The 23,844-nt window shown below is 42.5% G+C and overlaps 1 protein-coding gene and 1 long non-coding RNA gene across 2 annotated transcripts in view; one reads left to right on the top strand and one right to left on the bottom strand.

The window, feature by feature from the left end:
• Positions 1 to 23,844, bottom strand: part of LOC142854866 (uncharacterized) — a 226,639-nt gene that overhangs the window by 19,884 nt on the left and 182,911 nt on the right. The window lies entirely within an intron of this gene.
• On the top strand, positions 8,116 to 18,949 carry LOC142854862 (alcohol dehydrogenase 1-like). The gene is made up of 9 exons (XM_075981245.1): positions 8,116 to 8,213; positions 9,805 to 9,906; positions 10,447 to 10,585; positions 13,030 to 13,117; positions 13,207 to 13,426; positions 16,035 to 16,295; positions 16,851 to 16,986; positions 18,183 to 18,321; positions 18,740 to 18,949. The coding sequence occupies exons 1-9, from the start codon at positions 8,196 to 8,198 to the stop codon at positions 18,762 to 18,764; spliced, it is 1,128 nt and encodes a 375-aa protein (XP_075837360.1). The 5' UTR covers positions 8,116 to 8,195; the 3' UTR covers positions 18,765 to 18,949.

Below are 23,844 nucleotides of genomic sequence, written 5' to 3'. Positions count from 1 at the left end.
CAACATGGGTGCCTTTGGATTTGGGGCTTGAGGAGGCTCCTACAGAAAGGCTGCAACAAGAAAATCCCAGACTTGCTCAGAGTGCTTAGAGAAGAAAAGGAAAAGCCAGTCTGCAGTGGGTGACTCCAGCCAACGCAGTTCCTTCCTGCCACAGGCAAGCAGCTATCTCATGAAATCATGTCTAGAAGTTGGATGCCTAAAAGGTGAAATGTTAATCTAATTAATATTTCTCAGTAAAAGCTTGGGAGTCCGATATCAGGGAAAGAACATGAAAGATCAGAGAAGCAGGGGGAAGTCAGCAGTTGTCTCCTACTTCTTCCTTTCCTCCATCCAAAAGGACCTACAGACTCTCTCTGCCCCACCTTACTACTTCCTGTCTCCTCTCTGTCTACAGTCCTCCAAACCTCTATGGTTAATTTAGGATAAGTAGTGTCTACTAGCTTCAACATCTGACTCCAAGCAAGCTTTATTTGTCAGAATACAGTCAAGTATCATACAACCCTGAAAGGTAGCTCTTCACAGTTGATGGCTTCAGGCAGAGCTTGTCAGGGAGGGGTGTGGGGGGAACCGAGTCATCTTTAACAGGCAGGCCACTGGGAGTTTGTCCATGATCCAGTCAATATAAGGGCAACACAAATTAGACATCATTTTTTAATTTTATTTTGGGAGGATAACACAGGGGTGAAAAGGTAGACCAGGGAGAAATGTGAATGAATGTGATCTGGGGGCATTGTATAAATGCCCAATAAAAATATTATTTTGGAAAAAATTTCCAAGATATAATTAAAATGGAACCAATGACTTCCAGAATTGTACAAATAAACAGGCAGGTAAATTAAGGAATACAATTTAGGATGTGAAAGAAATCAGTGAGGCACTAGAGATTCTAAAAAGAGGTACCACAAAAAATCTTGTAAATGAAATGATCCGTAAATTCAATTTTAAAAACACAGTGAGATGGCTCAGCAGGCGAAGATGCTGTTGTGAAAGGTGGAGAGAGGCTCACTCCAGAGTGGTCCTCTGGCATCCATGGGTGTACTTTTTAAAACATCAGTTGAGGTTTTCCGCAGAGCAAGCAGAGGGAAGAACATCACGGCCTGAGGATTAACTTTGTGGGTCATCACAGTCAGGCAACAAAAAAAGAGGAAAACTAGGAAATAATAGGCTGAAATTTCAATGATTTGGGGACAAATTAAAATAGCCGTGCGCAGTTCCCAGCTCACCAGCAAGCACATCGAGATTCTATGGCATTCTTCACAGAACTGGAAAACTGTCTCTAAAACTAATGAGCAAGCACAAACCATCCTGCATTACCAGAGTCCTGGGTGAGGAGAATGCCCAAGGCATAGCTGCGCTTGGTTTGCATGCAGGCCTCAGAGCCCTAGTAACAAAACAACATGGTGGTAGCACAAAACAGACCCCTAGGCCAGCAGAGTAGAAAACAAGACTGTAAATCAAACTACACGGGTGGGAACCATAGTTCCCCCAAGGAAACCCTGCCTATGCTGAGCATTCTACAGAAGCTAGTCAACTGATTGGGATTTTAGTGATTGTGAAGAGGCTGGAACACTTGAGGTCCAGAGGCAAAGTATCCTGGGCTATCTTAGAACTTTAGATGTCCATTTATTGCCCACCGGAATTTGCATCATCATTGTGACTAGTAGGTAAATCCCTTTCGAATGTACAAACAGACCCTCTCCTCCATCAACCCCAAACCTTTACAGAACTGCATTACAGATGCAGTCCTCAGGCACAGAGCCAGTTCTGTAGTTTGCTTCATCAAAGGCGCATGTCTCAAACCCCTCCAACAGAGACAGAGGAAGACAATGCTTTCTTGTTCAAAGATGGCATGTTACAGAAGCCCCCCCTTTGGCAAAGTATGAAAGTCAGGGTCTACTGCAGTTAAAGAAAATAATTTTAAAGCCCTCTTCAGAAGATAGTTCTCTGAGGTGAACTCACACCGAGGTGTTAGCTTCCTTAATTAGTGAATTCATTTACTTTTGAGGGGGATATCTAAGACCTGACTGAGTTGTGAGCTGGAGGCCTGAATTGCCCTGGTTCTGGAATGAAAAGTCAGAAGCCCCATTGTAACTTTGCAGTAATTCTTTGGTTGATTGATTATAAAGGGCTTGTATTTGTGGCTTTCTTGGGGCATTGGAGAAGTCTAAGGCCTCTTTGCTTCTCAAGTTATATGTCTCAGGCTCTCTTCAGTCATGGAGGATGTGTATGACACCCTTGTTCTGAAGTTGTAAGTATGAGGTCCATTTGGCAATTAGTGAATATCTAAGTTCTCCTAGTACTCAAAGGAAAGGTGTGTCAATGTTCCCTTGAACACTGGCAAATGACTGAAGCTTTTGATATTGAGGGGTATTAGTTTGAAACCCCCTTGAGTTACTGGCAAAAGTTGAGAGTTACCTTGGTTCTATATAAAAAAGATTGAAGCCACCTGGGTCGTTGGGGAAGATCTTAGCGTCCCTGGTTCTGAAGGACAGGTCAGAAGCTCCCTTCATCCATATATCAGGTTGGAAGATCTGTGGTTCTATAATGGTTGGGCTATAGCCTGCTTCAGAACTAGTGGAGTGGATTCTGCTTCCTGGTTCAGAAGAGATGTGCTTGAGTGCCCTGTGCGTCCTTGACGAGATATGGATACTAATACGCACACCTATAAATACCTGATTTTTGACAAAGAAGCTAAAATTATACAATGGAAAAAAGAAAGCATTCTCAACAAATGGTATTGGCATAACTGGATGTCAACATATAGAAGAATGAAAATAAATCCATATCTATCCTCACACACAAAACTCAAGTCCAAATGGATTAAAGACCTCAATATTAATTTGACCACAATGAACCTGATAGAAGAGAAAGTGGGAAGTAGCCTTCAATGCAAGGGTACTGAAGACTACTTCCTAAATATAACCTCAGAAGCACAGACACTAAGAGCAACAATAAATAATGTGACCTCCTAAAAGTAAGAAGCTTCTGTAAAGCAAAGGACACATTCAATAAGACAAAAAGGCAGCCTGCTGAATGGGAAAAGATCTTCACCAACACCACTTCTAAGAAAGGACTGATATCCAAATTATATAAAGAACTCAAGAAATTTGGTGGCAAAATTCTAAATAACCCAATTAAAAAATGAGGAACAGAACTAAACAGAATGGCCAAAAGAAATATTCAACATCCTTAGCCATCAGGGAAATGCAAATCAAACAACTCTGAGATACCACCTTAACACCTGTCAGAATGGCTAAGACCAAAAATGATAGCTTATGCTAGAGAGGATGTAGAGTAATGGGAACACTCATCCATTGCTGGTGGGAATGCAAACTTGTACAACCACTCTGGAAATCAGTATTGCAGTTTCACAGAAAACTGGGAATCAACCTACCTCTGGACCAGCAATATCACTCTTGGGCATATTCCCAAAATATGCTGAATCATATTACAAAAACATTTGTTCAACTATGCTCATAGCAGCATTATTTGTCATAGTCAGAATCTGGAAACAACCTAGATGCCCCTCAACCAAAGAATGGGTAAGGAAAATGTGGCACATTTACACATTAGAGTACTACTCATCAGTAAGAAAACAATGACATCTTGAATTTTGCATGCAAATAGATAGAACTAAAAAACACCATTCTGAGTGAGGTAACCCAGACCCCAAAAGATGAATATGGTATGTACTCACTCATAAGTGGATACTAGCCATAAACAAAGGGTATTGAGCCTATAGTTTATGATCCTAGAGAAGAAGCTAAGTAACAAAGTGAACCCTAAGAAAAACATATATAGATCGACCTGGAAAGTTGAAATAGACAAGATCACCTGATAAAATTAGGAATATAGGGATGGGAGAAGAAGGGAGGGCAAAAGGAGAAAAGAAGGGGAGAAGGGGAGGGGTGAGGAGAACTGACTTTGTCCTGTAGACAGACTGATGAATATCTCAAATATCACCATAGAACCTTCATCCAGCAACTGATGGAAACAGAGGCAGAGACACACATCAGAGCATTGGACTGAACTTCCACAGTCCAGTTGAAGAGTGGGAGGAATGAGAATATGAGCAAAGAGGTCAAGACCATGATGGGTAAATCCCCTGAAACAGTCTGCCTGAGCTAATGGGAGCTCACCAACACCAGCCGGACTAGGAAGGAACCAGCATAGGACCACACTAGTCCCTGTAAATGTGGTTCACAGTTGCATGGCTGGGGCAGACTGAGGGGCCACTGGTAGTGACACCACGATTTAATCCTACGGCTTGAACTGGCTTTTTGGGAACCTATTCTCTTTGGATGGATATCTGCTCAGCCTAGATATGGTAGGGAATCCCTTGGACCTTCCCCAAAGCAATGTGCCTTACCCTCTCTGAGGAGTAGATGAGGGTAGGGTGGGGGATATGTGAAGGAAATGGGAAGAGGGGAGAGAGTGGGAAATTTGATGGGTATGGTCAATGAAAAAAGATAGTTTCTTTTCTAAAAAAGACTTTGATTTTAATATTTCCATTATGGCTATTACAGATGCACACTGAGACATTGGATAGAGCCATTTGAATATAATAAAGACAGGTATTTTCCTTCTGATTAAAAATAGGTCACAATTTCTTCCTAGAATGTAGAGAGCTGCGTGGAGCCACACCTGATAATCAGCTCCTAATATTGGCTAAGGCCTGATCACGCAGTGATTGTCAGCTGCTAGCATATGTGTGGACCTATGGGCAGTGCCCACCTGGCAATCTGGGGTTGGCGGCCCGTGCCTTTAAGGTCTGGGAGAGGTTTGCCTGGAGAGAGAGAGAGAGAGAGAGAGAGAGAGAGAGAGAGAGAGAGAGAGAGAGAGAGAGAGAGAGAGAAGGTCCTGAATAAACTGCTAGCAGGAAGAGCTCCGGTGTCGCGTCATCCTTGCTGGTCGAGGTGGGTGTGACACTAGAACATGATATATAATCTATTACCAACTGAGAATAGCATATTCTCCTTCTGACTAATGTGGCCCTAGACTTACTTCATATGGACTAATGGATGATAGAACAACTCCCTCTGTCTAAGAGGTTCTGAGTGTTTCTTGTTCTAACCATCTGACTTCAAGGCCTTTGTCCAAAAATAAAAGAACCCTGGTGCCTGAAGTCCTAGAGCATTAGAGCACCCAGAAGTGCCCTAACCCAGGACAAATATGCCTTTTATCTGGACATTAGAAATAAAGAAGCCACACCCTTCATGTTCAGAAGGTAGCTGAATTGGTCAGGAGACCTAGCTGAGAACTGCCCCTAGCATGTTGGAGATTGATCACACTGCTGTCTGCCCTACACGACATGGATGTTGTAGAGTCCCATAAAGATTAGATAAGGGAGTGCTCAGGGTTCCCTAATTCCCAAACTGACTCTTTATATCCCCAGAATCCCCACAAGACTCTTAGACCTATCTGCATTCCTCAACATAGCATGACACTTTCTTCCTCTGAAGAACAGTGACCTCAAAATTCCCTGTTTGTCTGTGGATGGTTTGTTGGCATTCTGTTCAAGGGCAAGGGTTCTCCAAATTTTCTTTCTGACAAAGGAGCCTCAGACTTATTCCATCAGCCCCAGGAGGATTCATCCTTTCCTCCAATGACTGAAGTGGAGCTCAAATCGTCAAGGTCTCTTCATGCTCTTTACATCAAAATAAGGATCCAAGTGGTGATGCATTCTAAGCTTGGGAGAGAAAGATCACAGCCAGTCTCTCACCAGCTTTGACTTCAGTGTCAAAGTAAAATGTTAAGCAAATTCTCAATGTCTGGTGTTGCGTTTGTCTTGATTAAGAACATTAACCCAGGAAGTAGAATTTTTGCTGCTGGCAGCAGTTGAAGGCTACTTGATTCTTTACACACACACAAAGTGTAAATACACAACCTTCTGTTTCCCAAATAACTTTTAAATAAATATTAACCACAGTTACATTGCCAAAATCTTTGGCCTACAAAAGTCTGAAGTTGAATAGGATAACGTATGAAGTTCAGGCCGTCTGTATGCTTTTTTCCCCTTAGCCTTTACAAAATATGGAGGCTACCTTTGTGGGTAAAGAGCTGAATGAACTTTGGAATGCACCACACCCTCTTGGTAGTACAAAGAGCATGTGTCTCTTAATCAGGGAGCTGTGTGTTAAGGTCCTGGCAGTACCGATTACCAGCTTATGGCACCTTGCAAGACAATGTGGCTGTCCACCCTCGAGACATCTCTGTCCTCTTTTTATACTTGAAGGTGTTGGAACAAACCCAAACTGGTCACCTGGTCCACATGAGCGACAGAATCCAGCCAAAAGACAGAAGAATTACCAACAATGATCATTCAGAGATAGAGGGAGGGAAGGAGAGAGGGAGTGAGTGAGGGAGAGGGAGGGAGGAAGGGAGGGAGGGAATATGAATGATCCCTAAGATAAGTTGTTCTAGGATGATATGCAAGATATTCGTCAGTATTGCCCTAAGATAAGTTGTTCAAAATACAAGTTCAAAATCCAGTGTCCTTTGATGATATAATGATCTGCCTGCGTGGCCACACCAGAAAACTCCATAACACCAGCCTTCCCGCCCACAGTTCCATTCTTGCTGTCTTAGAAAGGGCATTAGGGAATCTTTATACTTCTCTTACCTCACCTGTAATACTAAGAAAACCTTTCTCATCGTGCTGCTCTTAAGATCATGTAATAATGTAGGAAGAACTCCCGCTAGGGCTGTGAGAGCTTAATAAACATCCACTAGCTTCTCATACATCTGGGCTGGATAGAAAAATTGAGTATTTCCGTTACTATTTAAACACAGAAATCTCGTGGGACTCTCAAAGGTGTTGGACTGTGAAACTAGTGGAACACCTGACTCCTATCCAGACCATCGTATAAAAAGATGACTACTGAAGGTGACAGGCATCCTCTGGAAGAGGTGTCTAATTTGATCATGTGACCTCTAGTCAACTCTCTACACCTGCATAATTAAAATTGTACATAGACATCTCCATTGTTTCCTGGACAACCCAAGAAAAGTGTACATATGCTTTTGTATGTGTGTTGTCTGCTTGTTTAATTAAGGAGTGGTACGTAGTATGGCCCACTAACATTGGGAGTAAACTCGATATTCAATAAAAATCGAATGTATGCTCTCGATCCCAAGCTCATGCCATTAAACAAAGGTCAATGGACATATCTTAAGGGACTTTTGGCCCATTTGACAAACATTCATTTTTAGACCAACTCAAGTGCAACTCTAAAGTCTCCCGAGTCCTCCGTGAGAATAGCTTTGTCTCCTAGCGCTTCCTGCATGGCTGACTGCCCACTCTCTGCCTTTCTCCTCCAGTGTGTTCTGAACTTATGTTCACGCATGCCAGCTGCAGCTGTAACTCACTGTGCTGCCCCTACCCATGTGGCTCCACAATCAGCACATGTGTGCACTGTTCTGCTTGTTCCCCACAGTCATTGAAGTGACACTCTAACATCCTTATCTTAAAGAAGGAGACCACGGCAAAGAGCAAGGAAATATGCCTAAGTTCTCCTAGCAGAGGGATAGGGCATGTTGTAGGCTGTCTCCTGGCAGGAGTGAAGTTCGTCTCTTATTAATGACTGCCATCCCCTAAGCCAGCTCCACGCTGCCTTAGGTCCTTGGTCAATGCTGACCAGTAGTGTGTGCTACAGAAATAACAGGGATTTCAGAACCTTTGCTGTGGCTGAGGGTGCTTCTCTGCTTTGAAGAGGAATGGATACCAACCCTTCCTCACCTGAAGCTCTGTCCGTCCACCCCATCTGCCCCGCTTTGTCCCCTGTCCTCCTTACCATGCTTCATGTAGACTTTAAGTTACTGCTCTCCCCTGCAAAGGAAAGCAGACCTCTAACCTGTCTGAGAAAGGGGAGAGTGCAGCTGAGACAAGGGAAGAGTGAACCGAGAGAGGGGAGATAGATGCTAAAGGAAGTGTGGAGCCTAATGAAAGCAGAATGTCCCCAACATCACATCCCCAGAACAAGTTTTCCTTGACAGGCCAGACAGTGCCCTTTGTTTTCACTTAATGTGCAGTAAGGATAAACTAATGGGCGTGTCATAAATGGTCAGATCACGTGTGGCATCAGCTGACACCCCAGCTAACAAAATCTGTGTGCAAAACCTTGGCCCAGTGCACTGCAGGAGGGAAGAGCCTGCAGGGACCCATCAATCTCCTGCCAGCAGCGAGGACAGACAGCATGAGCACAGCCGGAAAAGTAAGGAAAAGATCTTACTGTTGGGAATATATTCTCACTAACTTGCTAAAAGATGCTGACTTCTAACTCAGAAATGACGTGCACTGAAGGCAGGGTGTGATGTGTGCTATAGCACAGGGTGTGCACTGCACGACTGTGCAGCCCGGCTGCTGCTAAAGACCTTTAACAAGAGCACACAGATTCTAGATCTGGGGCCGTCCTCACTTCCTCACTAACTCTGCAGCACAGGGAATTCATTCTGAGCAACTGTGACTACCTTGTAAACAGAAAGTTGTAAAGAGATCTTCTGCAGAGAAGTCTGTGTTTATATCGAGATACCTTAGTGAGCTGTTCTCTGGAATCACAGGTTTCTTTCTAATTTTTGTTTGTTTGTTTAGTTTGTCTAGACACGGTTTCTCTGTAACAGCCTTGCCTGTCCTGGAAATCACTGTGTAGACCAGGTTGGCCTCGAAGTAACAGAGATCCACCTATCCCTGCCTCCCAAGTGATAGGATTAAAGGCGTGTACCACCACAGTCCAGCATGTACTCAAAGATTTCTTATGAAAACAGTAAAGTTAAATCTGTCAATAGTTTCATAAGAGAAATTTGACTCGGGAACATAATAGAACTGTCCCAATAACCTTTAGATAAAATATCTGATAAGAGGTGGATTGATTTCTAAACTTTAGGATCATCCAAGTGATTTACATTACCATGCACACTGTGATTTGGAGGGGTCCATTACTGGACAACTCATAAAATCTCTAGAAGCTCTATAGAACTGTTTCTTTTCTCTTAAAAAAATCATCCAGCTTTATATCAATTAATTCTAAGAAAAACTTATTCACTTGCTAATACTGAGAATACACACATGTGGTACTAGGATTTCCACAAAGCCCCCTTACTTGTTCAATCTGTATATGGCACTGAAGACACGCAAGCAGTCACTCAGCATAAACAACTGATCCGTGCTATCCAACTGCCTAATTATAATGCCTGTGTTTCTGTTGGCACAAGGTCTGTTTTAGGAGTGGGTCAAAGGTCCAACAGCTCACAGTGAAAACAGGGGTTGGAGACTTCTACATCCCGGTGTGACAGGATTCCGTATAGAAAAGATTGGGTGGAGAATCAGCACAGAAGGAAGGGACAGTCGCCAGTAGTTTTGTTCCAATTCACTTTATTTTCTTTCACTCCTGGTCATGTTTAGAATGGCATATCACATTACAAAAAAAAGTATTAGGATAAAGAATGACTGAAAAAGTTAAAAGAAAGACTGAATTCTTGCAGCATACGTGGAAACCCAGTCCTATCAACCTAACAAGAATCCAGGGACTAGAGAATCCAGGCTCTTAGGTATACCCAATGATTTTAGTACCAATGAGTACAAGAATAAAAGATAGTGTTAGAGTGCCCCAAAAGAGCACACACCCATGCATCCCAGTATATGGCCTTTCCTTTCCTTACCTTCTACTATGGTATTACACATTTTTAAGGGTGTTTTGACTCCTTGTAAATGAGAAGAAATGTCCATTTCTATGTAACAATGGGTGGCAGACCTGGGACACAATTACAAAAATCTCCTTGGAGCTGCAGTAACCCTTCCTCTTCCAGGTGATTAAGTGCAAAGCAGCTGTGCTATGGGAGACCAAGAAGCCCTTCTCCATCGAGGACATAGAAGTCGCACCCCCCAAGGCCCATGAAGTCCGCATTAAGGTAAAGTCCTTTTTTACCGTCTAAAATATTGGGTTTGAAAAACTCAGAAAATACTCCATAGATGCGTCCAACTGTCCATTAACATCCCGTTTCATATGCTCACCCCAACAATGAATGAGCCTGTTTCTGAGCCTAGATGTTGACCTCAGCTGCTGAAAGTTCGAAGTTTAACAAAATCCCTGAAAACTTTTAAAAATGTTTAAGTGTTTGTAAAGTGCTAAACATCTTGAGTCCAAACGCAATTAATATTAGGTAATTTCTTGGTGCTCATTTCCTGTCTCTTTTTCCATAACATAGCATCCATTTTTATATATGTATAAACTACATTTTGGGGGGTGACAATCCACAGGATGATCATTACCACTTAAGCTGTTTAATTGGGAGAAGAGATGAAAGCACGAAAAAAAATCACGGCCCAAAATCGAATCTGGAAGCAATAGGGGTTGTTAGCAAGCTCCTGAGAAGCCCCATTTCAGAACAGGTGTGCTAAACCTTCTCAATCGCTATCTTGGCTAAGTGAAATCAATCTCTTCTCTGTAGATGGTGGCCACGGGGGTCTGCCGCTCAGATGATCACGCGATTAGCGGAAGCATAACCACACCACTCCCTGCAGTTCTAGGCCACGAGGGAGCTGGTATTGTGGAGAGCATCGGAGAAGGGGTGACTTCTGTCAAACCAGGTACAGAATTCTTTACCCTCAGGGTTTGTGCTTTCTCTCTGATTGATCCAAGCACATCCATCCCAAAAGAGGAGGCCAGGCAGTAGGAGACTTAAAATCTGGCACAAGGTCACAGGGTTTCCACCCCTTCCTCCATGCATGCCTCTGTCCTCTGGCATCCAATCACGTCTTTTCTCTTTGAACAACTATTTATCATCTACCAGGTGTCGGGTGCCGAGTTGTCGTCCCCATTGTGACCTTCAGAGTTCACAGTGTGCTAATTTCCACTTCAATGTCGCTGAGCACCAGGGACTTTTTAGGATCCAAACAGACCTACAAATGGTACAAAGGCAAGACCTGCAGGTCCAGGTTCTGAGTGCCTAGATGTAGGGAAGCTGCTCTGTGCTGAGTTCAGAGACCGGACTGCTTGCCTGGCTTCAGGATGCCTCTCCTGTAGGATGCCATAGGTTTAACCGCATTGCATCCCCATGATGGTTTCCTCTTCACTATATGCTCTTCCTTCTCCAATATAGAAGAATAATACAATATAAGAGGAAACTCCAGCGGGAAAAACATGGCCAAAGGCCTCCAAACACAAACACCATTTTATTATCACTAATTGGGGCTCGAGATGGTGGGTGACACATTGCTTATTACTTTATCCATGTTTTTATGTTACCTCTGCTGTTTGTATTCATAGGTAAAGGTTGAGTAAAAATAAATTTTCCGTGGTGTCATCACACATTCATTTTATCTATGAAACATAGTGATCAAGTCATGTTTTGGTTCGATAACATAGGTAGCACACATGATTTAAAAACAACAACTGCATTCACCTCCAAAAACATCACTTTAGCCAATAGAGTCAGATGTCTCTCGCATTCCAAATAACCAGAAAATAAGGAAACAACTCATCTGGCTGGAGTTAAGCTCTGCTCTTTTGTTTATTTGGAAACAAACTTAGAGTAAAACAATTCTTTACTTCTCAGGATGCTTTGTCTATAGCAGAAAAAAAATTGATAGTTCATAAACAATTATTTAAAAAAAATCACCTTTTCTTTCTCAGGGGAAACCTCTAACTCAGTGTTGAGGACTGAGATGTCCAGAGCAAGTGGTCCCTTCTCTGTCACATTTCAGTCTGCGTCCTGAAAAACAACTAAGATTATTCTTAAAGCTTTCGTTTCATAATAAGAGAAGCACAATCACTTTGAAAAACCAAAACATGGTGATGGAGAAACAACTCAGTGGGTGAGGTCATCCTGTTAGACAGTTGACAGTCGCCTGTAACTCCAGCTGCTCGGGACCCAACGCCCTCTGCTGGCCTTCAAGGGCACACACACAGACACACACACATCCACAGACACACACAAGCGCATACACACATGGATCCTCAGACATGCACATAAAAACAGGACAAATCTTTTTAAGAAGTAAAAAGTTAGCTATTAAAAGTCTCATTTTAATTTTATAATGAAATTTAGTTGGTTTTAAGTTTATTATAAAATATTTCCTCCATTATGGTTTTTTTATTTTAGTTTTACTGTAATTATTATGGAAAATATCAGATTTCTCCAACATCCAATAAGAAGTTAGCAACTCATGACAACTGAAGACTTTAATTTTATCTTATAATGAAATTTAGTTTGTTTTAATTTTATTATAAAATATTTCCTCTATTATGTTTGTTTTTATTTTAGTTTTATTGTAACTATTATGGAAAATATCAGATTTCTCCAACATCCAATAGGAAGTTAGCAACTCATGACAACTAAAGTATATATTTATACTTAGCAGTGAGTATATCTAAGGTTTGATCTGGCTAATATGTGCAAAGTCCCCAGAGAATGAGTGTCACAAGGAGAGTTAACTGCTGATCCGTGGAAATGGATGTTTTTACATTTCCCTTTTCTTTTGGAAAACTTCAGGCATATATAAACCTGGATGAATAGTAAGGCGGCAAGGCAAGGACCCATGCATGACTGTACAGGAAGTTCTTTTGTGTGTTAATATAAAGCAAACCTAAAGGTCAGAATAGCAAAACAGTCAGTCACTGGTTCTTACCTCTACCTCAGTCTGAAATGGGGATCCTGGCTCCAGGAATCTCAGAAAGAGACCGAGAGCTGCCTCCACCCGTTTTATATTCCTCACTAGTTCTGGGATTAAGGGCATGCACCATTACCGCCCAGTCTCTATGGTAAACTAGAGTGTCTCCTGAGATTAAAGGTGCATGTCACCATGGCCTGGTCTGTAAGGCTGGCCAGTGTAGCTGTTTTACTTTCCTGATCTTCAGGCAAGCTTTATTTGTTAAAATACAAATGAAATACCACTACACATGACATAGTACAGAGGGGCCATATCTCTGGGAAACCTTTCTAGGACACACATCCCTACAGGAAAGCTTCATATTCTTGCCTTGTAGATATTCCTAAGTAGATATTTAAGTGATTTTCTTGTTTCCCTTCCAGGCGATAAAGTCATCCCACTATTTTCTCCCCAATGTGGAAAATGCAGAATTTGCAAGCACCCGGAGAGCAACTTCTGTATGAAGAATGAGTAGGTTTCTCACTGTCTTCTTGAACAAGTAGGTTGCACACTGGTTTTACCTGTCTCATGTCCTTTGTTTGCTGTGTTTCACTGGTTAGTTTGGCAAACCCTCGGGGGACTTTGCTTGATGGCACCACCAGGTTCACCTGCAAGGGGAAGTCAATCCACAACTTCACCAGCACCAGCACCTTCTCCCAGTACACTGTGGTAGATGAGATGGCAGTGGCTAAAATCGATGCGGCTTCACCCCTGGACAAAGTCTGCATCATCGGCTGCGGGTTCTCAACTGGCTATGGATCTGCTGTCAAAGTCGCCAAGGTAAGATGGACATGGACCGAGCTACGTACGTATTGTTGGGACCAAAGGGAAGAGACTGCTCACAGGCATCAGAGAGTGTTTTTGTAGAAAAGATAAGTCTGTCCAACTCCAGTGAGAATTCCCTCCACACACTCAAGAAAAGCTCTATAATAATATGCATCCAGTTCTACCTACTTCCCAAAGAAACTGGGCTCTCATAGAAATTATTTGAAACTTATGTAGATCTGGAACTTTACCACTTTGCATTTGCTGTTGTCTGTAAAGCTCTGTTATGTCCCAGTCCCAAGATACACTTGAGCAATAAAACATGTTTTAAAGAGTCAGAACCTGAAACACTTGGCCATTTGGGACAAATGGAAGATTTTAAAGTGGAGATGTCATCACTGTTATCTCTAAAGTAAGCCAAAGTGGTGAGATCTGCACGGCACAAATGCTGTCACTAGTGTTTTTAAAATAAAGACCAGTACTGCTACCTAGAGCCAACCTGCCTGCGTGGTGAAAATTTCCTGAAAAGAAAACCGAGGTTTAGTGATGAACCAGGAGTTAAGGCACTGTCCCAGGGCAGCCCCTCTGAGCTGCCTGATGTTCTTTGAAAGAGCATCACAATGAACGTGAGCTCTGATAAAGGCCAGCTGGGGCCAGGGTTGTCTCCTTCTTTATGGACATTGAGAACAAACCTTATCAGCAACATTTTCCCAGCAAACCTAAACTTTGGTTCTGTTAGAGGTCTACCTTTTTTACAGTTTCTGTCTCTTAGTGTGTGCACATCACATGAGAGACAGCTCCTTTAGCTAACCTCAACTGTGTGACCTAGTATATCCTGAGCAAGTTTGTTAGTAGATCCTTTAAAATCTCAGTCTATGACTCTAGGATTCTACCACATCATTTTCATAGGTTGATGGTGTGGATTAAAATATTAATTGGAAAATAAGCCAAGAAGGAATTGGAATGCTGAAGAAAATGCAACTTTTTATTATAGATGAAAATAATGCTGATTCTGAGTTATGAGAAAGTAAATGTTTTATTTCCAAAATTACAATCTTGTTTTTATTTTGTGGCTTTCACACCAAGTGTAGTTACTCCTTGTGCAGTTGCTCATCTGTTTCAACAGGAGGACTGAGGGAGCCTCGCAAGCCATGGGCACTTGTGGTCAAGGATTTCAGTCATTGTTATTAAAATACAGACCATCTATTGCTTCAAAATTTTTTAATTTGCCTCTAAAAGTCAGGATTAAAGTCTCACAAAGACAACATTGGTCTCTTGATGTATTTCTTAAAATTTCCTGTCCACTTTCCTGTTACACCAAGGATGACTTGTCAATGCTGCCCAGATGACTTCTGCTCCAGTTACCCTGGTTGTGACTACTGAACGATAGCGAACCAAGGAATTAATGATTGAAGGGTGGTTGGAATACCCTGCAGTCTCTTCGAGTAACCATGATCATTTTTTTCTGTTTGGGTACAAATTTCACTCCAGTTCCTGGTGTGCATATCCAAGCATCTGAGATATTTTAGTAAAAGCTCCATCACAGGCCCCCTCTCCCATCTCTCTCCAAACCCTGCTGCATCTCAGAAAGCCCACCAAATGGTGGCCCCTGTTGTAAGGATGCTACTTGTTTGTTCCAGGCTGCCCATAACCCAAATAATCACAAAGAAATTGTGTTAATTACAATACTGCTTTGTCTATTTGTGTATGCATATTTTTAGTTCACTCTTACCTCTTAAATTAACCCATTTTTATTATTTTATATTTTACCATAAGTCTCATGGCCTACTGGCAACGTTTAATCAGGCTGATTGTGTCTTCCTCTTCTGGCAGCTCCATGGCATCTCCTGACTCTGTCTTCCTTATCCCAGCATTCCGTTTAGTTTTCCTCACCTTGCTCTGTTCTGCCCTGTTCTAGGTCCAAAACAGTTTCTTTATCAATCAATGGTAATCACAGCATACAGAGTGAAATACAACATCAGGTCCCTTCTCCAGTGATGCTCAAAACCACTCCCACAGGGTATTTAAACTGCCCACCCCCAGTAAACAGACAAATGGTTTTTTCCTCTCTGGGGGGTGGCACGCTGGAAGGCTATCCGGGAGTACTGAATCCATTAAACCTGGGCATTTTCTAATTTGGTTTGACTTGGTCTGATTTGTATGGCCAAATTGGCTGAGAGGCTTACTGGGTTACAGAAATTTTCCCGTTTCATGTATACAAATTGCTTTTGTGTATGTATAAGAGGTTATTGTGTGGCCTGGGAAGAGGAAAGTCATTGGCATGTTGAGTTCAAAGATCGTCCAGTACAGCTGGTCTCACAGGGCATTCCCATTGGATTAGAATGGGGTTCCACCTGCAGAGATTCCAATTACTGGTAGAGGCTGTTACTGGATCCTGAGATGAACAAGAAATGATAACTTCCCAGATATATCTAATGTAGAACAAATTTTGAGAACCACTGTTGTACCCCTTCGGGCAGCTTTAGCCTGAAGAGGTTTTGGAAGCAGGTGGAATGACATCTGAGAGGCCATGACAGAGGACAAAGCAAGGTGCCTTGTGCAGCATGGAGCACTGCCTAGCAATCACTCTTTGGTCCATCTTTTGTATTTTCTGCACACATAGGTGACCCCTGGCTCCACCTGTGCTGTGTTTGGCCTTGGAGGTGTCGGTCTGTCTGTCATCATTGGCTGTAAAACAGCTGGAGCAGCCAGGATCATCGCTGTGGACATCAACAAAGACAAGTTTGCGAAGGCCAAAGAATTGGGTGCCACTGAGTGCATCAACCCTCTAGACTACAGCAAACCCATCCATGAAGTAATCCAGGAGATGACAGATGGAGGGGTGGACTTCTCCTTTGAAGTAATCGGTCGCCTTGACACCATGGTAGGTGCTGTGGCATGCCTTGAGATCTGTCCTTCTGCCATCCATAATATGCTCCAGACAGAAGAATAGAAATCTCATGCAGAAAGCTATTTTAGATGGTAATTTTCCATCTCTTGTTTTCTTCTCATATTGATTAATTCAGTGCTTTGATAAACATTTGAGTTTGTCTCAAGTAATAATGCTCCATTAATTATTAGTACAGGAAATCTTTTCATTGAGCTTTTTTTTTTTTGTAAAAATCAATTCATCAAGGGAAATTAAAAACAAATTCTGGACCTAAAAGGATAAATAGTTTTTTCCCCACATTCTCAATATTATACAATATTTGATATTAACTATTCTGAAAAGCATTTTCAAGTCTCATCATGTGGCCAAAAGCAATAATGAGTAATATCGGTCCAAGTATTATTTCATTAGCATCAAACATGTAGAGGAGTGGCTGCTTTAAAGGATCACCATGTTTTCATCTCAGAAACACCATGCCAGGCAACAAAAACACCAGATCTGCATGTTGGAGTAAATACTTATCCAGTTTAAGTATTATTTTTATTGCAGATGTCTTCCCTGTTAAGCAGCCACGCATCGTGTGGTGTAAGTGTTGTTGTTGGGGTGCCTCCTAATTCCCAAAGCCTCTCTTTGAACCCTTTGTTGCTGCTGCTGGGTCGTACGTGGAAAGGAGCAATATTTGGTGGTATGTATTCACAGCTCAGGATCAAGTTCTGTATGTGTTCTTGTGTGTCAAGGTGGACATGTGGATATGTGTGAAGACAGAGAACATTTGATGTAGCTACGGGAACAATCAGCCTTGTTCATTGACTCTGGGGGGTCTCAGTAGCCTACAGTCATGGTCAGGCTAGACTTCCTAGTCAGCCAATCCCAGGAAGGTCCCAATTTCTTCTCTGCAGACCTGGAGTTACAGGCTCCCCCAGCACTGAAACCACTGTTAAATGTTACTGGATTTGTTTATTTGTTTTGTTTTTTATTCTGGAGATCAACACAGCAGACATGACAACCTCTCCCTTTACCTGAACCACAACCCCTAAAAGATACAGTCCAGAGAGGAAGCTATTGACTAGAATTCTTAAAAATTGTGACAAGCGTTCTCAAGCATGGGTCTCCATAGTTAGTGGCTTCAGGTGGGTAGTGATGAGGAAGGACTCAGTTTTATTTATTGGGAGTTTGGCCATGCTCCGGTGAGAATATAGGTAACACACATTGGAATTGTTCTATTTTTTTCTTTGAGAGAGTCACAGGGTGGACCGGAGAGGACTGGGAAGTGAGTGTGATCATGGGCATTGTGTGAAATTCCCAGATAATCAATAAAAATCAAATGTCAGAAAAAAACAAACAAAAAGAACTTCATTACCTGAACCATCTCCCCAGCTTTGAGGTTCTAATTCCTGACTTTTTTTTAGAATTTCTTCCCTTTGGTAACAAAAAAGTTCTTAGAAGGCAGCATGAAAATCATGTTCTCTCTACAGCAAGAAATGATGCAGAAAATCCCAAGAGAGGCTGCTCTGCTCGCCATAAATGAGCCAGGGCTTTCCTGGCTCCTTCTACTTGGGTCTCTAAGGCCCAAAAATGCCTCATAGGACACAGAGAGCCCAAGGCAGTAATGTTTGCCTACACTCCCTTCCTTTGGCTATAAACATCTGCACTGATTTCTCTAGGAAAGATCTATTAAGCCGCCATCATCAGTCAGGGACTCTGACATCAGGTGGCATGTTATAAGACATTAACGCCATGCAGAGGATGTTTGAGTCCCGCGTCTGCCGCTCAGGTGGCAGCATGGGCACTGTTAGGAACTTGGTTTCTTTGGAAGATCTCTTGTCTAATTTTCCTGCCTGCCCCCTGGCTGCATCTCACGGTGCTGCTCTCTCCTTTCAGGCTTTAAGAGTAAAGATTCTGTCCCCAAGCTTGTGGCTGATTTCATGGCTAACAAGTTTCCATTGGAGCCGTTAATTACCCATGTTTTACCTTTTGAGAAAATCAATGAGGCGTTTGAGCTGCTTCGCTCTGGAAAGAGGTGAGAGCTTTAAGATTCTTTGTATGGGGTGGGTGGAAGAAAGAGATTATTTTTATGGTAGGGGAAATGGCCAACAGAAATGAAGGAGAAATGGGATAGGAGCAAAAATGGGACTTCTGTGACCGTTCAGACTCTGCATGCACATGTACGACCCAGGGCATTTTATAAGGCTAAGCCTCAGTTTTCACAGTCTCTAAAATGGAGAAAATATGATAATCGACCTCATAGTGCCACTGCTTAGGATGAAGTTTAAATGAGACAATGCCTAAAAGGCTTCTACAAAGTGTATGGCAAATAGCCAGCATGAAATGTCTGTTATGGATGGTTTTCACTGAGACTCATAACGCATGCTTTATTTACCCTCTGGGCACTGTGAGTTCTGGGATTGTGAACCAACATCTTATATCTCATATTTCAGTATCCGGACTGTCCTGACGTTCTGAGACCATACTGATGCCTTCCTACTCCTGACCCCTGCACCCCACTGAATCACGACACCAGCCACATACAGGGCTAATGTTGTTCCACACTGCCAATAAAGTACTCGTGTAAGCTTTCTGCGAGAAACTGAATTTTCCATGATTCTGTTTTCAACCCCAAGTGAGAGCAACCACACCTCAGATGGGGAGCTGGAGGGTGCCCAGCCTTCCTTCTGATTTGACTAACTTATGTCATCTACTGGGAACAATGTCTCTTGTGACATCTGGTATTCTTTTCTCTATGGAATTCACAGATTGTCTTCATATGTCAACATAATCTGCCTCTCCCAGAAGTTGGACTTGAGAAATCAATACCTCTAGTCCTACTTCAAGGTTCAGTGGTCCTAGCCTCATCTTTTCACCGGGTCCTCTGCTGTAACCAAGTCTTTCCCTGTCATGTGGGATAATTCTATTAATAGTTGCCCATAAGTTTAACATCTGCCTCACAAAAGGTGAATGCGTATCAAATGAAAATATCACCTTCTTAGGCTATGGAAGAACTCACTGGATTTGAGGAGATTTAAGGAACTTGTATTTCCACAAGTGTTTAGTGAGCTCTTCCATAGCCTTGGGGATACCTGTCATTTGGTGGTTGTTCATGTTGGTGACTGGATAAATTAAAGCTGGTTATTTGATAACCTTGGAATCTACTCTCTAATTTCATAGTATAATTGGTTGATTCTCCTTTAAACCCCTCTGTGAGTATTTGCATATCTCTATTATCTGTTTTTTTTAAAGATTTATTTATTTATTTAGTATACAGTATTCTCAGTAGTCTCTCTGCATGTATGCCTGCAGGCCAGAAGAGGGCACCTTATCTCACAACAGATGGCTGTGAGCCACCATGTGGTTGCTGGGAATTGAACTCAGGACCTTTGGAAGAACAAGCAGTGTTCTTAACCACTGAGCCATCTCTCCGCACTCTATTTTCTGTTTCAGTGAGTTTTTTGAAGGCCTGTACTTATCAACTACTCACAGTTGGCACTGATGTCAACCAATGTTTTTAGAAATAAAACAAGAATTACCAAACCAATAATGATTATAATCGATGTCATGTGAATCCCAAGTAATTACCTTATCATTTAATTGTTTGATTTTCAACCCATCCATTGTAGAATCATGCAGAGATCTCCCTTTAAAATAATATTGTTTCCCATTTTCTATCTTTGGAAAAAAGTCTCTCTCTCTCTCTCTCTCTCTCTCCCTCTCTCTCTATCTCTCTGGCTAACTCCCCCTTTAAGAATTCCGAGTTTTCTCACAAGTCTGCTGACGATGACACCGAAGTGTAAGGCTGCTGTCATCGTGTAGCAGGGTCTGGGCTGAGGACACAGGCGATGCATGGCCTGGCTGAGGACAGGCGCTACAGATGATGCATATCTGTGAGCTGGGACTATGTGACAGTTGCCTGAGCAGGTGTCCAGGGGGCTCCACTAGTGTAGCAGGAGCCTGAGGAGGGGGCCTAGGGGAAGTGCACAATCCACAGGGAGAAGGAGACCACCTGAAAGGCGGGTCCAGGGAAATGGGCCACAGCAGCAGTGTGGAGGGCAGGGAGCATACAGCAGATGGTACTGAAGGCAGAGCCGGCCCTGGGTGAGGGAACAACTCCGGGGTATTCAGAGCCCAGGCACTGTGGTGTTTGGGGTTTGTGGAAACTACTGCAGAAGGGCTGATACAGGAAATACCAAAGTCACTCGGGGGGTTCAGGGGAGGAAAGGAAAATTCAGGTGATGCATCTTCAGTGGGTGCTGCTGGCTGCAAAGCCACAGGCAAGCAACCATCTTGGGAAATCACACCCCAAAGGTTGGATGCCAGATGACATGTTAATCTAACTAATCATTAGCTATAAAAGCTCAGAGTCAGATATCAAAAGAACATGAAAGATCAGAGAAGCAGGGAGCAGGCAGCAGTTGCCTCCTACTTCTTCCTTTCCCCTATCCAAAAGGACCTACAGGCTCTCTCTGCCCCGCCTTACTACTTCCTGTCTCCTCTCTGTCTACAGTCCTCCAAGCATCTATGATTAATTTAGGTCAACTAGTGTCTGGCTCCAACCTCTGACTCCAAGCAAGCTTTATTTGTCAGAATACAGTCAAAGTATCACACAACACTGAGGAAAAGCTCTTCACAGTTGATGGCTTCAGGAAGAGCTTGGGGTTGGGAAGAGAGGAGTGGGGAAAACTCAGCTGTCTTTACTGAGTAGGCCACTGGGAGCTTGCTTGTGTATATGGACAACACAAATTTGACTTGGTGTTTTGTTTTGTTTTGTTTGGGGGAAGCTAACACAGGGGTGGGAGGGTAGACCTGGGAGGAATGTGAATGAGTGTGATTTGGGTGCATTGTATAAATTCTCAATAGAAATACTATTTTAGAAAAAATTCAAAGAGACAATTGAAAAAGGAACCAATGATTTCAGGAATTGTACAAATAAGCAGGTGGATAAATTATAGAATAAAATTAAGGAATTAAGGAATGAAAGAATTTCATAAGGCGCTAGAGATTCTAAAAAGAAGAACAACCAAAAACCTTGTAAATGAAATGATCAGTAAACCCAATTTTAGACACTCAGTGAGATGGCGCAGCAGGCGAAGATGCTTCTGTGAAAGCCTGGGACCCTCACAGGAAGGAGGAAAGAGGCTCTCTCCAGAGTGGTCGTCTGCCTTCTTTGTGTGTACTTTTTAAAACATCAGTTGAGAGCTTCCACAGAGCAAGCAGTGGAGAGGACGTCAGGGCCTGAGTTCTAACTCTAAGTCAGCACAGTAAGGCAACTAGAAAGAGGAAAAATAAGAAATAATAGGCAGAAATTTCAATGATTTGGGGACAAATTAAAATAGCCATGCGCAGTCTCCAGCTCACCAGCAAGCCAATCGAGATTCTATGGCATTCTTCACAGAACTGGAAAACTGTCTCTAAAACTAATGAGCAAGCACAAACCATCCTGCATTACCAGAGTCCTGGGTGAGGAGAATGCCCAAGGCATAGCTGCGCTTGGTTTGCACGCAAGTCCCAGAGCCCTAGTAACAAAACAACATGGTGGCAGCACAAAACAGACACTAGGCCAGCAGAATAGAAAACAAGACTGTAAATCAAACTACACGGGTGGGAACCATAGTTCCCCCAAAGAAACCCTGCCTACGCTGAGCTTTCTACAGAAGCTAGTCAACTGATTCTGATTTTAGTGATTGTGAAAAGGCTGGAACACTTGAGGTCCAGAGGCAAAGTATCCTGGGCTATCTTAGCCCTTTAGACGTCCATCTATTGCCCACCGGAATCTGCATCATCATTGTGACTAGTAGGTAAATCCCTTTCGAATGTACAAACAGACCCTCTCCTCCATCAACCTAAAACCTTAGAACTTGATAAGCTCACACCTGAGGCCTAGACATTCTTCCACCCCGTTTTAGCCCTTCTGACTGACCAACCCCGAACAATGTATTTGCAAAGTATCTGAATTTATTTACACTTTGTTCTGTTTCCATAACAACTTCACAAAAGTTCTACTATGTTGGGACATAGCATTTGGGGTAACCTATATCTGTACTCCCAGGCTATGCTATTACTAATACTTGGCTCCAGAATGTACTATTACTTCCATTGAGGAGAGATCTGTGTGATTTTTACAGTGACTTGGTTACAATGAACTGAATTTTAACAAAGGTACTGCAAACAAACACTGGAAAACAAAACAAAATGAAAAGCCAGCCCTCAAGAAATGTTTCTTGGAGAAACACATGACCATATGCAGAATCAAACCATAGTCCCTTTCTTCTTTCTTATATAAAATCAATTCTAGATAGGTCAAAGGTCTTAATAAGACCCTGAAGACATTGAAAATAGTGGAAGAACCCATGGGAAAACACTGTAAAATGCAGACCCAGGCAAGGCCTTTCTGCACAGCACACCATTCGCCCGGGAACTGAGTAGCTGAGTAAAACAGCCAAACAGCTTCCTGGTAAACTTTATCTGTGATCGGGGATATGACAGTCAACAGTAATAGCACTATGCTATGAAAAAAATCACCCTTTATTGTTAAGTTACTATGTCTGTATTTACAGTGTTCTGATTCTGTATTACTAAGTCTGTGGGGTCTGTAGCGTCTGCAGTATAGTACCCGTATCCTATTGTGCTTCTGTTTCTACACCACCTTAAGGAGGACGGTGTACATAAAGCTTTGCTTCATGATCTACAGAATCCACCCGTCATGTGCTAAACACGTCAGTCTTTTTACCTGGGCCCAGAACACTGCAGTGGATCCCTGACCACCTCTGTTTTTAGCAACTATGAGATTAGTTCTAAGACCTGGAACATCAAGGTCTCTGGATAAATATTGCCAACACTCTCTTCATGTTATTTACATCAAAATCAGGATCCAAACTGGTGATACATTCTAACCTTGGGAAAGAAAGATCACAGCCACTCTCTGACAAGCTTTGGCTTCAGGGTCAAAGTAAAATGTTGTGCAAATTCTTGATATCTGGTGTTGGGTTTGTCTTGATTAAGAACATTAACCCAGGAAGTAGATATTTTGCTGCTGGCAGCATTTGAAGGCTATTTGATTCTTTACACACATACAAAGTGTAAATAAATGATGTTCTCTTTCCCAAATATCTGTTAAGTAAATATTAACCACAGAGAGTTTGACAAAATCTTTGGCCTACAAAAGTCTGAAGTTGCATAGGATGACATATGAATTTCAGGCCATCTGTATGCTTTTTTCCCATTAGGCTTTACAAAATATAAAGGCTACCTTTGTGGGTAAAGAGCTGAATGAACTTTGGAATGCCCCAAGCCTTCTTTGCAGTACAGAGAGTATGTGTCTCTTAATATGGGAGCTGTGTGTTAAGGTCCTGGCAGTACCGATTACCAGCTTATGGCACCTTGCAAGACAGTATGGATGGCCACGCTCGAGACATCTCAGTCCTCTTGATAGACTTGAAGGTGTCAGAACTAGACACCAACCCAAACTGGGTCCACATGAGTGACAGACTCTAGTCTAAAGACAGAAGAATTACCAACAATGATCATTCAGAGATGGAGGGAGGGAAGGAGT

Source organism: Microtus pennsylvanicus, chromosome 7 (genome assembly GCF_037038515.1).
Source record: "Microtus pennsylvanicus isolate mMicPen1 chromosome 7, mMicPen1.hap1, whole genome shotgun sequence".
In the NCBI taxonomy this organism is placed as follows: Eukaryota; Metazoa; Chordata; class Mammalia; order Rodentia; family Cricetidae; genus Microtus; species Microtus pennsylvanicus.
Note: the sequence above shows the minus strand (reverse complement) of the source record. Positions and strands in the feature narration are given on the sequence as shown.